The sequence below is a fragment of the Rhodnius prolixus genome, unplaced genomic scaffold (assembly GCF_049639745.1).
Source record: "Rhodnius prolixus isolate KJV_2025 unplaced genomic scaffold, Rpr scaffold_1, whole genome shotgun sequence".
Lineage (NCBI taxonomy): Eukaryota > Metazoa > Arthropoda > Insecta > Hemiptera > Reduviidae > Rhodnius > Rhodnius prolixus.
Window position 1 is genome coordinate 43,238,454 of NW_027411581.1, and position 12,050 is coordinate 43,250,503.

At 35.6% G+C, this 12,050-nt stretch overlaps 1 protein-coding gene across 3 annotated transcripts; it reads right to left on the minus strand.

Annotated features, from left to right (window-relative positions):
• Positions 1 to 1,316: 1,316 nt before the first annotated feature.
• LOC141451471 (uncharacterized) lies at positions 1,317 to 4,867 on the minus strand. Of its 3 annotated transcripts, XM_074122904.1 has the most exons (4): positions 4,740 to 4,867; positions 2,735 to 2,960; positions 1,814 to 1,832; positions 1,317 to 1,403 (listed from the first exon to the last, which is right to left on the minus strand). In XM_074122904.1, the coding sequence occupies exons 2-4, from the start codon at positions 2,928 to 2,930 to the stop codon at positions 1,358 to 1,360; spliced, it is 261 nt and encodes an 86-aa protein (XP_073979005.1). In that variant the 5' UTR covers positions 2,931 to 2,960; positions 4,740 to 4,867; the 3' UTR covers positions 1,317 to 1,357. The 3 variants fall into 3 exon arrangements, with proteins under 3 accessions (XP_073979005.1, XP_073978996.1, XP_073979003.1); XM_074122895.1 differs by having other exon boundaries at positions 1,317 to 1,832; XM_074122902.1 differs by lacking the exon at positions 4,740 to 4,867 and adding an exon at positions 4,020 to 4,151 and having other exon boundaries at positions 1,317 to 1,832.
• Between the last annotated feature and the right edge of the window lie 7,183 nt (positions 4,868 to 12,050).

Below are 12,050 nucleotides of genomic sequence, written 5' to 3' on the forward strand. Positions count from 1 at the left end.
CTCGTTAGAGACCATGTCTCGGAGGCGTACATCACTACAGGCCTAATGACCGTTTTATATATTATTAATTTGGCCTCTCTGGAAATATCGCGGGATTTGAAAATTTTTTGCAAGGCAAAATAACATCGGTTTGCCGCAGCTATTCTAGCCCTCACGTCGGCTCCGACGTTATTGTCCGCAGTCAGTACCGCACCCAGATACTTAAAGGCCTCCACACGATCATAGACCTTGCCCTCTACTTGCAGGCTGCCTTGTCTCTCTCCATGTTCCCTGGCTGTCTCTAGAAACTGTGTTTTCTGTTCGTTTACATGGAGCCCCATTTCTTTAGCCGCATCCACGAACTCTTTCATGCAATCCTTTAAGGAGTTAATGTTACGAGCCGTCAGCACGACGTCGTCTGCATAGGCGAGGATCTGACATAGCCGGTTGTAGATATTACCTCCGGGGTTGATTGTTACGCTTCTAACTATCATCTCCATTACTAGATTAAATAAAGTAGGTGATAGAGGATTTCGATAGTATCAGCTATTTCTTCTAGCGTCGGTGGTTGTGAAGATTCATCATCTACATCATCGCTGTCACATTGCCATTTGCCGTCTGCCTTTTCACCATCGCTCACCTCTTTCTCCTGCAATCCGTCCATACTTCCTTCATCCCCATTTAGCAACCTTTCAAAATATTGGGCCCATCTCTCCAAATTCCTCTCCCTATCCATCAAAACGTTGCCGTCTTCGTCTTTACAAATTGAATTCCTCGGAACATATCCTAATTTAATCTCCTTTACTTCCTTATAGAATTCCCTTGCGTAGCGTTCTTCGTAATTTTAATACTAATAATACATAATGAACATCTATTGGATAGAACTAGCTGATTCAATACAGGCAGCAGAGAATTTAAAAGGAATAAATAACTACGGTTCCAATCCCAGCAATTTCATTGGTTAAATCCACTGGAATCGGAGGAGTTGAAACCGGAGAGATTTAATACCTTTTGAGTTTGGATTGGGTACTTTTTTCTGTTCACCGACTCTAGCCAATAAAAAAGCACGCTATCAATTCCGGTTCCAAGGAACGAGTCTCTGTGCGTTCCTTTAGTTGAGATAAATAATACCTGTATGTTTCTTTCGTCTCTCCTTTTCTAAGAAGGTTCCCCTTAATTATGTTTTCTAATCAATTTACTTGGTCGACTCGATTATGTAGTATCGATTTGCAAAGTTCCTATAGGTTTTGTTTTTGTAGGAATTCTATTATTTCCGCGCCTTATCGGCAATTGTTCTTATTTAGTAATAGGGTTTGAATGATTGGTTACAATTTAAATTTCCTTTACAATAATTTATTAATTAATCAGAAGTATAATCTTACATCAATCTGCGGAGTTGTCTAGCGTCCAAATATATAAAAACTAGATAAAAACTACATTTTTTTGAAGTGAGAGAAAAATCAGACAGAATAAAAAAATATTACAGTGTAGTAACAGTTTGATTAAAAATAGATAGCTTTCTTGGAAGTTTTATCATTGGTTCGTCCTAGCACCTGACAAAAGAGCGCCAATTATAACAGATGTAATTATAGCAAGTGTAGCAAAGAACCGAGAACTTTCAACGCCAATGGTTTTCTTTTTGGCGAATCCGAGTTTCTTTAATATTTCATTTGCCCAAATTTGACAGTTACAGGTAAAAGCATTGTATGTTTGTTCATTGTAAGGATTGTTAAAAGCCAGATTTTTTATTTCTTTTGGCGATATTGTTACACTTCCTCTTCTTTTATAAAATTTCGCACTTGGAACTTTAACTTTGCTAAAACTTGGTAATAACAGACCTTTAAACTCGAGACCTGAAAAAGAAACAAAGAGTTCTAAGTAATTACAGCAACACTATTCTAGGGAAGGGGTTATGTTCGTAAACCTAACGCTAACAAGTTGTACTAAATTCGCCCTTAAACCGAACCCTACACTTCTGGTGCGACATAATCTGAGTTCATAGATGCCCGAAGATTTCTCTCGTAGCAGATAACACTCACTAGATAGCGAGCTCCTATAAAAAGAAAATCTGGTGGCCAGTAGCAGGATTCGAACCTATGATCTCCGCGATACTCTCAACCAATGCGCTCCCTATCATTGGATATTATTTCCAATTCTCGCTCTCTGATTTTTGAGAATCAGAATTTGGAAAAAAAGAAAAATCTTGGTGCAAGCTGTGAAGTACGAAACATTATTTTCCAGCCAGGTCGACCTGGAAGTTTCTAGTATCCTGCCTAGTCCATGAAACACTAGTTAGTTTTAAACAGGCGCCGCTGTCATACGGACAGCAGATGCGACGTCGAAGAATTATTCAAACAGAATAAAAAGAAGCACCAAGTTATTAGGGCTTTAAGTCTGGTACTTAAGTTTTACTGTAACTTCTCTTCAGGCCAGTGTGGAAGTATGGGTATAACTTCGATTGCCCTAGATTGGCTGACATATCTGCCAACTGACTATTGGCTACCACCATCCACGCACCTAATTTGGTAGTTGGACGTAAAGCCTGCCTGATAAAATAGGCTTTACTTTTACTTTTCTACCGGCTGGCTACCAATATATGCATATATATTCTCAATTATTCAGCATTTTGGTTTGTTGCATCAAATGTATGCATATACAATTTGCAGACATCAAGACATTCCATGTGTTACCAAGAAGATGGCGTTAGATCGTGTGAACTGAAAACCTTCATTACTGGGAAATAAAAGAATTTTACCTTCAATAACTCGAACTGGTCCATCTTCAAATTCAAACACCAATGCCCAATGTTTATAGGTGGATGTTGGACCATTAACACCAGTAGTGGCATTAACGTAGATCGAAACCACTGCTTTGCGCCGTTTACAATCATCTTCTGGTAGCCACTCAGGTATTTTGCCATTTTTTGAAGGGGAGAATTTGGATTGACTCATTTTTGACGGTCTATTTATCTGGGAAAAACTCTGAAAAACAGTAATTATTTAGATTAGTCTGTGAATCCAGGCTTATACTCTAAATAGTAACTTGACTATGTTAGCATTTGGTGATTGGAAATTGTTAAATGAAGCAAAATTTAAACTAACTTAGCAAGCGGTAGCTTAGTCTCACGTAGTGGCGGAAATAAGAATTAAAGTTACAGCTTCGGATCAGATATAATGGGTACTTAGCGTAAATGTATTGGTAATATGTTTCTGTTGAAAATATGGGTTAGGTTGGCAGTACTGTATAGTATCTTCAATTTTATCCGTCGTAGCAGGTTTACTGGAACTCTGACCGGTTTCGTATTTTCATCCATCATTAGAGGTATATTAATCACTTTGATATATAAGTATGTATGTCTTTATGGAAGTAAATTTGAAAGAAACTGAAAAATCGATTCAGTGTAAATGGCACTTCAGTTGAATTTAATTTCGATCAACGGATTCAATGTTCGTACGGAAGTAAAAAAACATAAAATTTGGTACTTTGCTGTGTTTTTTCACGTTTACTTAGTTATGCTGAGTCACTGGCCAATTTATACTCATATATCGTGTTATTATTATTATTTTACTTTTGCAATCGGGGCCTTGCCCCATACAAAGTAGTATAATACAAAAATATACAATAATAATAGCATTACAATAGTATAACCAAATATGAAATTTGAAACTGTTATTAGATTAGTAAATATTACAAAAAGAAATATAAGATTAAAAAAAAAAAAAATGATTTTAGCTTGTGTTAAGGAAATAAAATATTACAGTCATCCCTCGCTACTTCGCGGTTCATTTATCGCGGCCTCGTAAATCGCGGATTGTTCCAAAATTGAGGAATTATGGCGCGAAAGTTGCCCGCACGCCAGCAGAAGACTGGGAGTTATATCGTTCACACAAGTATCATATTAATATCATTTATACATTATTTTATGTATGTTATTTATACTATTATTATTTTATTTACATGTTTGAAACTATTCTTTAATGTTCTAATAATAACATATGCACTTATATGGTTTTATATACACTTATTGATATTATACATACACTAAAAATGTACGTATGTTAAAAATGAGAGGGTGACACTATTTCGCGTTTTTCACTTATCGCGGCCGATTCTGGTCCCTGGCGATAACTGAGGGATCACTGTATTTAGTATTTAGCAAGTCTTGGTTGGTACGATTGGAAGAGTGGGGACTGTGGAGAGCGCTTCTTATATCCTATCTATCTGATGAATAAGTTCTGTGTTGATTGTGCCCCTAAGGCTAAGTGTAATATTTAAAATGTGTTTAGTTTATTTATAATTATAATATAACATTTCTAGTTTACTGTGTCGTTTGTTTTGTATTTATTTATTTTATTTTTTGCCAACTTCAAAGCTCATTCCTTCCCAGGATATTTGATCTTAACTATGTAACTTCCTATCTACAAGTATATTCACCGACAAAACACCGTCGGCATTATGAAAGGAATTCACCCCCTAAGTAAGATTTTATTTAATTAATTCGTAATTTTCGTCATCAACCTATTTCTCTAAATTGATGTTCTCGGATAATTAATAGAACAAAAAAAAAAATCTTTGCGCGGGAAAGAATAATAACAATGAAAGTGAGGAATTAAAAAAATAACAAATAGAACAAATAATAGCGTTTTCCATAGAATACTTTTGGACAAGTTTTCTACTTTTATAATTTAAAGTATTTTCCATAAATTCATGAGAATATCGCACAGTTTAAGATTACTAGAGAAAAGTGAAAGTAAACTTACTTAGTAATAGATTTTACGAATCAACGTATTAAACTGATCTCTAAAAGCGGTTCACTTCGTTGTCTTGTTTCTTGCAACACTGTCCACCAAACTGACGCCAGTATAAATGGCGAGTTAGAGAAGAATTTATCCCCCCACTAATCGCTTAGTGTCAGTACTAGAATTATATATACAATATTTAATAAACATTAATACAATACAATATATATTTTATACACACTAAAATACAATATGTACGTGGGTGAATCAAATATGAACCGGACTTTTGCTTTAGAACATTTATTGGTACAGTAAATAAAATTTTGAATACACCTTATTTTTCTAAATAACCTCCTCTTTTATTTACACATTTTTCCCACCAAATCGGACGTTTTTAAATTCCGTTATTAAAGAATGAATCTGGTAGTGTCAGTAGCCAATTGCGCACGTACGTTTCTACACCATCGTCGTCGTCAAAGTGATGACCTCCCAGGGGTGTAATGATGCACCTACATCTCATCACAGGTGACAATGTGCCTCAAGAAAGCATCCCCCTCTGTTCGATATCGTGTCAAAAGTCTTTCACAGACGGCAAGACGGTTTGTTTTATGTTCTTCGTCTAGAGGCGAGGAACCCACCTTGCTGACACTTTTCAGTAACCCAAATCATCTGAAATGATTGATTAGGCACTCCCGTACGATGTTCCAACGTGTGCAGCAATTTCCCATATTGTAAGGCCAGTGGTCTCCTTCAATCATCTCACGGATCGCAAGAATATTCGCGTCACTGGTACTTGTCCGAGGTCGGCGTGCATGGGTGTCATTTTGCACTGACTCTCGGCCATCGGAAAATTTTTTGTGCCAATCGTAGACTTGGGTGCTTGAAAACTTTTTTTCAGCAAACTGTGCAGTTGGTCGACGCAAAATTTCGGGAGGTTTTACGCCCTTCCGGGACAAACATTTAATAATAATGCGTTGCTCAACAGACATGTGTACCTCTTATTCAGACATGGCGCTACTAACAGCCAAACTGCTCAGGCGAGCAGGACCGAGTTACTCCGCTCCTCTTTACATCCCCAAATTACACATATTATGACGTCAAGTTACTCACTTCACCATGACAATGACAAAAGTCCGGTTAATATTTGATTCACCCACGTATAATACAAAATAATATACATTACGAGTATATTGGGTCGGCAACTAAGTGATTGCGGATTTTAAATAAGAAGGAAAATTCAAAATCTTTGCTTAAAAATATAACTTTATTCAATTAGGTATTTTTCGTTTTTGCCTAAAGACAGAAGGTCAATAATACCTTTTGCCATATTTCAGACAGTGTCATAATTCCATGTTCATAAAACTTCTGATTTTTGCCAGCAAAAAACGAATTAATTGTGATTTTACATCATCAGCGTCATTAAAAATTTTACCATTTAAGGAGATTTGCATGAAACGAAATATATGGTTATCTAAAGGCGCAAGGTCAGGGCTATATGGTGGATGTGACAACACATCCCAACCTAGTTCCAATAATTTTTGGTGTTTTTTCCTTAGTTTATACGTGGAATTTCAGTTTGATTTTTGCTGCGATTGTACATTTAATCGTAATCTTTATTGTATTTAATTTTCAAAAAAATCTATTGAGTACTTTTCTTTTTATTAATAATTTAAGTATTACTATTTTAGTAAGTTAAGAAGTTTGGAACAGTAAGTTCACGTGTTGGGGCAGTGCACAGAACTTTTGTGGTGGGGTTTTACTTATTTATTAAGTTTCATGAAGAATAGGCTTTGTTTTTGTGACCGGATAGAGAAGTAGAGTGGTGCGCTCGTAGGGTCTTTGTCTTACGTCATATCCATATCTGTCTGTACTTTAAATGTCAAGGTCGTTAAAAGACTATTTGTTAAAGGAGTCTCCGGATCAGAATAAGAGAGAACAAATTAAAAGATCGCGATCTTCTCCGGAATTTGGTCAAGATAGGATTAAAATAAGAAAAGGTTCTGTTAGTAAAATAACTTTTAATATGGAAAGTGAACTGGATGTTGGTAAAATCTCCTTGAGTAAATTATTGGCTGAATTTAGCGCTATGATTGATGGATGCTAAGGGACTTGCTTATAAGGAGGATTTGGATGAGTTGAAAACTCAGTTTTCCGCCTTACAGGATGAAAATATGTTCTTAAGAGCATCGGTTGAGTATTTACAAAAGAGAAACGATACTTTGGAGTACAGAATGAAGGTGTTGGAGAACGAAGGTAGAAAAAACAATCTTCTTTTTAAAGGTATGAATAATAGGGATGTGAAGAATTTATATCTACGTTTTGCAAAGATGTTTTATAGGTTCCGGTTTCGCTTCATGATATTGCAAATGTTCACAAAATAAATATTGGTAATTTGGGGAAACGTTTGCTAAAAGTTACTTTCACTAGAGCTAATACTGTCAGGGAAGTGTTGAAGAACACTAAAATGTTCAAAGGAACTGGTTTTTTTTTTAATGACCGTGATTATTCTTTTGCCGTTAGAGCAAGAAGGAAACATCTTCAATATAGAAAAGGAGTTATTGCAAAAAGATAAAACCAAGAGAATCGTCCTGAAAAGGGACATTCTTTATGTTGATGGAAAGAAATATTTTAACATATGGGGCGAACAGGATAATAAGGTGAAGGAGATGGCGAATATAAGTGCAGTTCGGATGGATTCGTCTAGTGAACGTCAGGCTGTTTTTCGTTCTGGCTCATCTTCATTGTCTGCAGCTTCATGAGATTTTGTCGACAGTCGGAATATAAATAGAATAGTGTTTTATTGAAAATAAGTACATTAAAAATGTAATGATACAAAAAATTATAACACTTATAGGACAATGGACAATCTGTCCGTCTGTCAAGTTAGCCAATACATACAAACCTAAAATGCTCTCCTTATTTATTATTACTATTTTTTTTTTTTTTTTTTTTTTTTTTGGCGCATCAACAGCTGAGGTTATTAGCGCCTCTAATATCTGTTCTTTCTCGAACATATTACTCCACTACTTGGGATGGCGGATGTTCTTGTAACCCATGCGCATCCGACGCTGAACCTTGACCAGCAAGGTTAGTGGAGCTCCAGGTAACGAACAATGCCTCCATACATCCCCGCTTACATCATCGACTCAGTCGACGAGGGGGAGGGTGGATACATAGTTGCCATCCCTTACATTTTCCTCATTTCGGGGTTATCTAAACCCTTAGGTACGCCTCTTATCAGTAAGATAAATTAAAATAATTGTAAGTAAATTATCGATGTGCTTCCCTATAGTATATCATGTAGACTCAACTCGTTTATTTCTTGGCCAAAAGGTTATTTGCTCTTGAAGGGAAGTACTTTTATAAATATTCCTTCCCCTGTTAATAGTCCTTAATTCTAACTGGGTGTAGTACTCTTATAAATATTCCTACACCCGCTACAATAGCTATACCTACAACTAAATACTATACAGTTATACAATCATTCACGCCAATAAATACATTCACGCCAATAAATACATTCACGCCAATAAATACATTCACGCCAATAAATACATTCTCGCTAATAAAAACAAACATGCTAATAAATACAAACATGCTAATAAATACATACACGCTAATAAATACATTTATACCAATAAAATTCTTTCACTTTACATTTACACTTTGGGAAGAGTACTCGATATTCCTCTTCCCTTTAACCTCTAAACCTAAACCTAATCTAATCTAAATTTGGTGATACATATTTATTCTCTTCAAGAAAGCAAATAACTCTTTTGTATATGAAGACCCTTCTTGCAACGTTGCGCGCAAATCATGTGGCAGGCCTGCTGCTTCTCTATCTTGACGAAGTGCCTGACACCCTTCCAACACATGCCAAACTGAAAGTCTCTCTCTGCACCGTGAGCACCTCGGTTTTCTAGCACCTAGAAGGAGGTACCCATGAGTGGTTCGTGTGTGCCCAATTCTTAGCCTCGTCAATATTACTGATTCTCGCCGCGGGAGGTTCTCAGCTGGTATGCATCGTACTAGTGGTTTAATTTCTTTCAATTTTTCTAAAATGGCGTCCCACTGATGCTGCCATTTCATAATTAATCTATTTATTATTATTATTTTTTTTTTTTTCGGCGCATCGACAGCTTAGCCATTAGCGCCTATTATTATTATTATTATGGACAAGAAATAAACTAAATTAACTACATTAAAGCAAATGAAAAAAGAAAACTAACGTACAAAATTAAAAATAAAATCCAATCAATAAATACGCCTTTATGTTAAACCCACTTCGGATTAAACTCTAAATAACTAAAAAATGAACAAATTTCCTTATTCATTATCTGCTAAAAATTTCCTATATACAGCCGCCCTGGTCACAAACTGAAATACTGCGTACTCATTTACTTACTTATTTATTTACTTACTTGGACTTATTCAGATTAATTTTTAAATTCCAAATCGCTGAATATTCGCTAATCCTATCTTGTATCATTTTTTGAAGCACTTCGGGATTAGAACTGAGGAGCACAATGTCATCTGTATAATAATAGACATCTGACATTGATATCATCAATACTTATTCCTCCACCGATGTATTCGGGCAAATCATTTACATACAGAGAGAATAGGATAGATGAAAGCAGGCATCCCTGTTTAAGGCCTTGTTTACCCCATCTCTAACCCATACCGCAAACTACTGAAACCGTGTGAATACACCTCTTAATTCTCATATAACAGTTAGTTAAAGTGTTTTAAACTATATTTTGAATTAGTGCATGATAATATTTAAAAAAAAAGGAAAAATAAAAGAAATTTTACTTTTTACTAGAGTTTTAATGATTCTTTCTCCCTGATAAAGGAGCTGCCGAGCTTAGTTTATTTCGAACAGTCGAAACCGGAGAATACCTGAGAGGATCGACTAAGAGAATACTAAAAACTGCTGTATCAAACAAACAGAATTATTCATACCGTTGCGTTAAGGTCGGTAGTATTTTGGGGGCAAAGGTTTAGGCTTCAGAAGCCATGATTAATGCACTCAAATGTTTACACCCCTCCAAGCATGAAGGACCATGGAGTTGCTAGGTTATAATATGAAACAGTTAGGTTATAAATAAGGGCTTTAGACAAATTGAAAGACGTGTTTCGTAGCTAAGAGAGAAAAATTTAAGAAAGTTTAAAAAAAAATGGCTTCCTTTGATTGTATTTCAATAAACTTTATCCAAATCTTGTATAGTTTGGTGAATAACAAGCCTGCATTGTATTAGCTACATTGAACTGAAGAAGACTTGACTTGTGATAGGGGCATGCAAGTATGAAACTTCATCAAAAACTCTGTGGTAGAATTCCACAAAAAGGAATATCCTATCGGTATTTTAATGTAAGTACTTCCTGGCATTTACTTATCAAGTAATCTAGAAAGCAGTGGCCGAGAAAGTAAACGATTACTGTCACGCAAAACCTACAAAAGTATGTGGCCGGATCGATAAATTCTTTGGATGACAAAAAGTGTGATTAACTAGTAGCTATTGATTTACCAGTATGAACAATCGTACTGGAATTCAGTCTTAGATATACTGAGTTAGACTAATTTTGTACTGAATAAGTTATTTCAAACGTTGGGTACAATGCAAAGCATTAATCATCACAGTTTAACCAAATCGATTTCTGTTACAAAATTCTTTATCGTTTATATTTGAAGTGAAAATTTGTTCAGAATTTTTTCTTTTTTGGCATTGGCTTCCGCCATACAGCCAGCATCGTCTAGGTGCTTATCACACATTCATCCCTCTACTATATACAACTATTTACATACAAACTTACACCTAATGAATGGATCAGTACTCTATATTCCGGCCAACCTTATAGCTTAACCTAAATTAAAATCACGTAATCATTCTCTAATCATTTTCTTGCATTCATTCTAAACGGCTATAACTTTTAAATACATTCATATTCCTTTGCTAGTTCTGCTACAGATTTAAGCACATAGATGTTGCTGGAGAATATTATGTCTTCGTAGCGAAAGGGTGCATTTAAATACCTGTATAAGTCGTCAAACATTTGTTTCCTTTCTACCACATAAATGGACATAAGTTCTTTATATTTAAAAGACAAACTTCATTTAGAATACGTAACTACAAAACACAAACAGTCGGTTTAAGCGCCGAAGCAGGCAATCGACCTCAGTCTTAAAATTTGCAAGACATCAGCTTAAAAGTTGTTTTTCTTTCCTATTTTTAAATTCTGATAAAATTATTATTCTAATTACGGTCAATTTAGTAAAAATTGTTTACGTTTTTGGAAGCCTTTACTTTATTCTAGTAGGTATTCTAGTATTTATCCTATACAAATTAAAACTGTCCGGTAGGACAGTTGTATAAGGGTTGACCATCAAAAACTGCACGAAAAAGCGTAACGTTGAAAAACACCCAACTTTGACAATTTTTTTCTCTTTTTCTATAAAAGATAAAATTCCCAAATTTTCTTTAAATCTTACTCCAAACCCTCCTTCATAACTGTAATTTTTTTGCAACCACCCAGATCTAATAGGTTTCGAGAAAAAAGTTGCCGAAAATGAGCAAAAACCGCTTTTTCAAAAAATGTTCTTGTTCTTGTTCTTCTTCTTCTTCTTGTTGTTCTTGTTCTTGTTGTTACCTTTTTTGTAAACAACGTAGCGCCTAAACGCGTGAACCGATTTTCATGAATGAGGTGTCATTGGATTCGGAATTTTATGTAGATGTGCCTTTTGGGGGTCTCGATCCTGTACATCAAATGGGAGAGGAGTTAGCCCCCTTAATGTAAGGCCCCCTCCAAAATTATTATTACTAATTACTCTGTAAATCTTGGCCCGATTTTGATAAAATTTGGTAGGATGATAGGGTTAGGGCTCCCCTACGTAACATTAAAGCGGCGATCAGCTCTTACACTTGTTAAGGGGAAGTATAGCAATCGTTTCAAATTATCGACACGTGAACCGACCGAAGTGTCATTCGAATCGAAATTTTGTACAGATTTGCACTTTAAAAGTCTCGACGCCGTGCCTCATAAGGAGGGGAGTTCGCCCCACCCAAATAAGGCCCTTTCTAAAACTATTATTACCAATATTTCTATAACGCTTAGTACGATTTTGATAAAATTCAGCTCGAATAAGTGGTTAAAGCTCCTCTACGTTGCTGATGCTCTTGCACCTACTAAGAGGAAGTAAGAGGAGTGAACCGATTTAAATCAATGAATTGTCGTTCGATTAAAAAATCTTTGCCTTTTAGGGAGAAGTACTGCAATCGTAGTTTATTTTTCTTACTCCTCTTAAAAGGAAGTACTGAAATCGCAGTTTAA

Bases quoted from the DNA above. Each gene is read 5' to 3' on its own strand.
- LOC141451471 (XM_074122895.1), bottom strand. From the start codon at position 2,930: ATGAGTCAATCCAAATTCTCCCCTTCAAAAAATGGCAAAATACCTGAG. The intron at 1,833-2,734 runs GTAAAATTCTTT...TTTCTTTTTCAG, and splicing joins ACCAGTTCGAGTTATTGAAG to GTCTCGAGTTTAAAGGTCTG.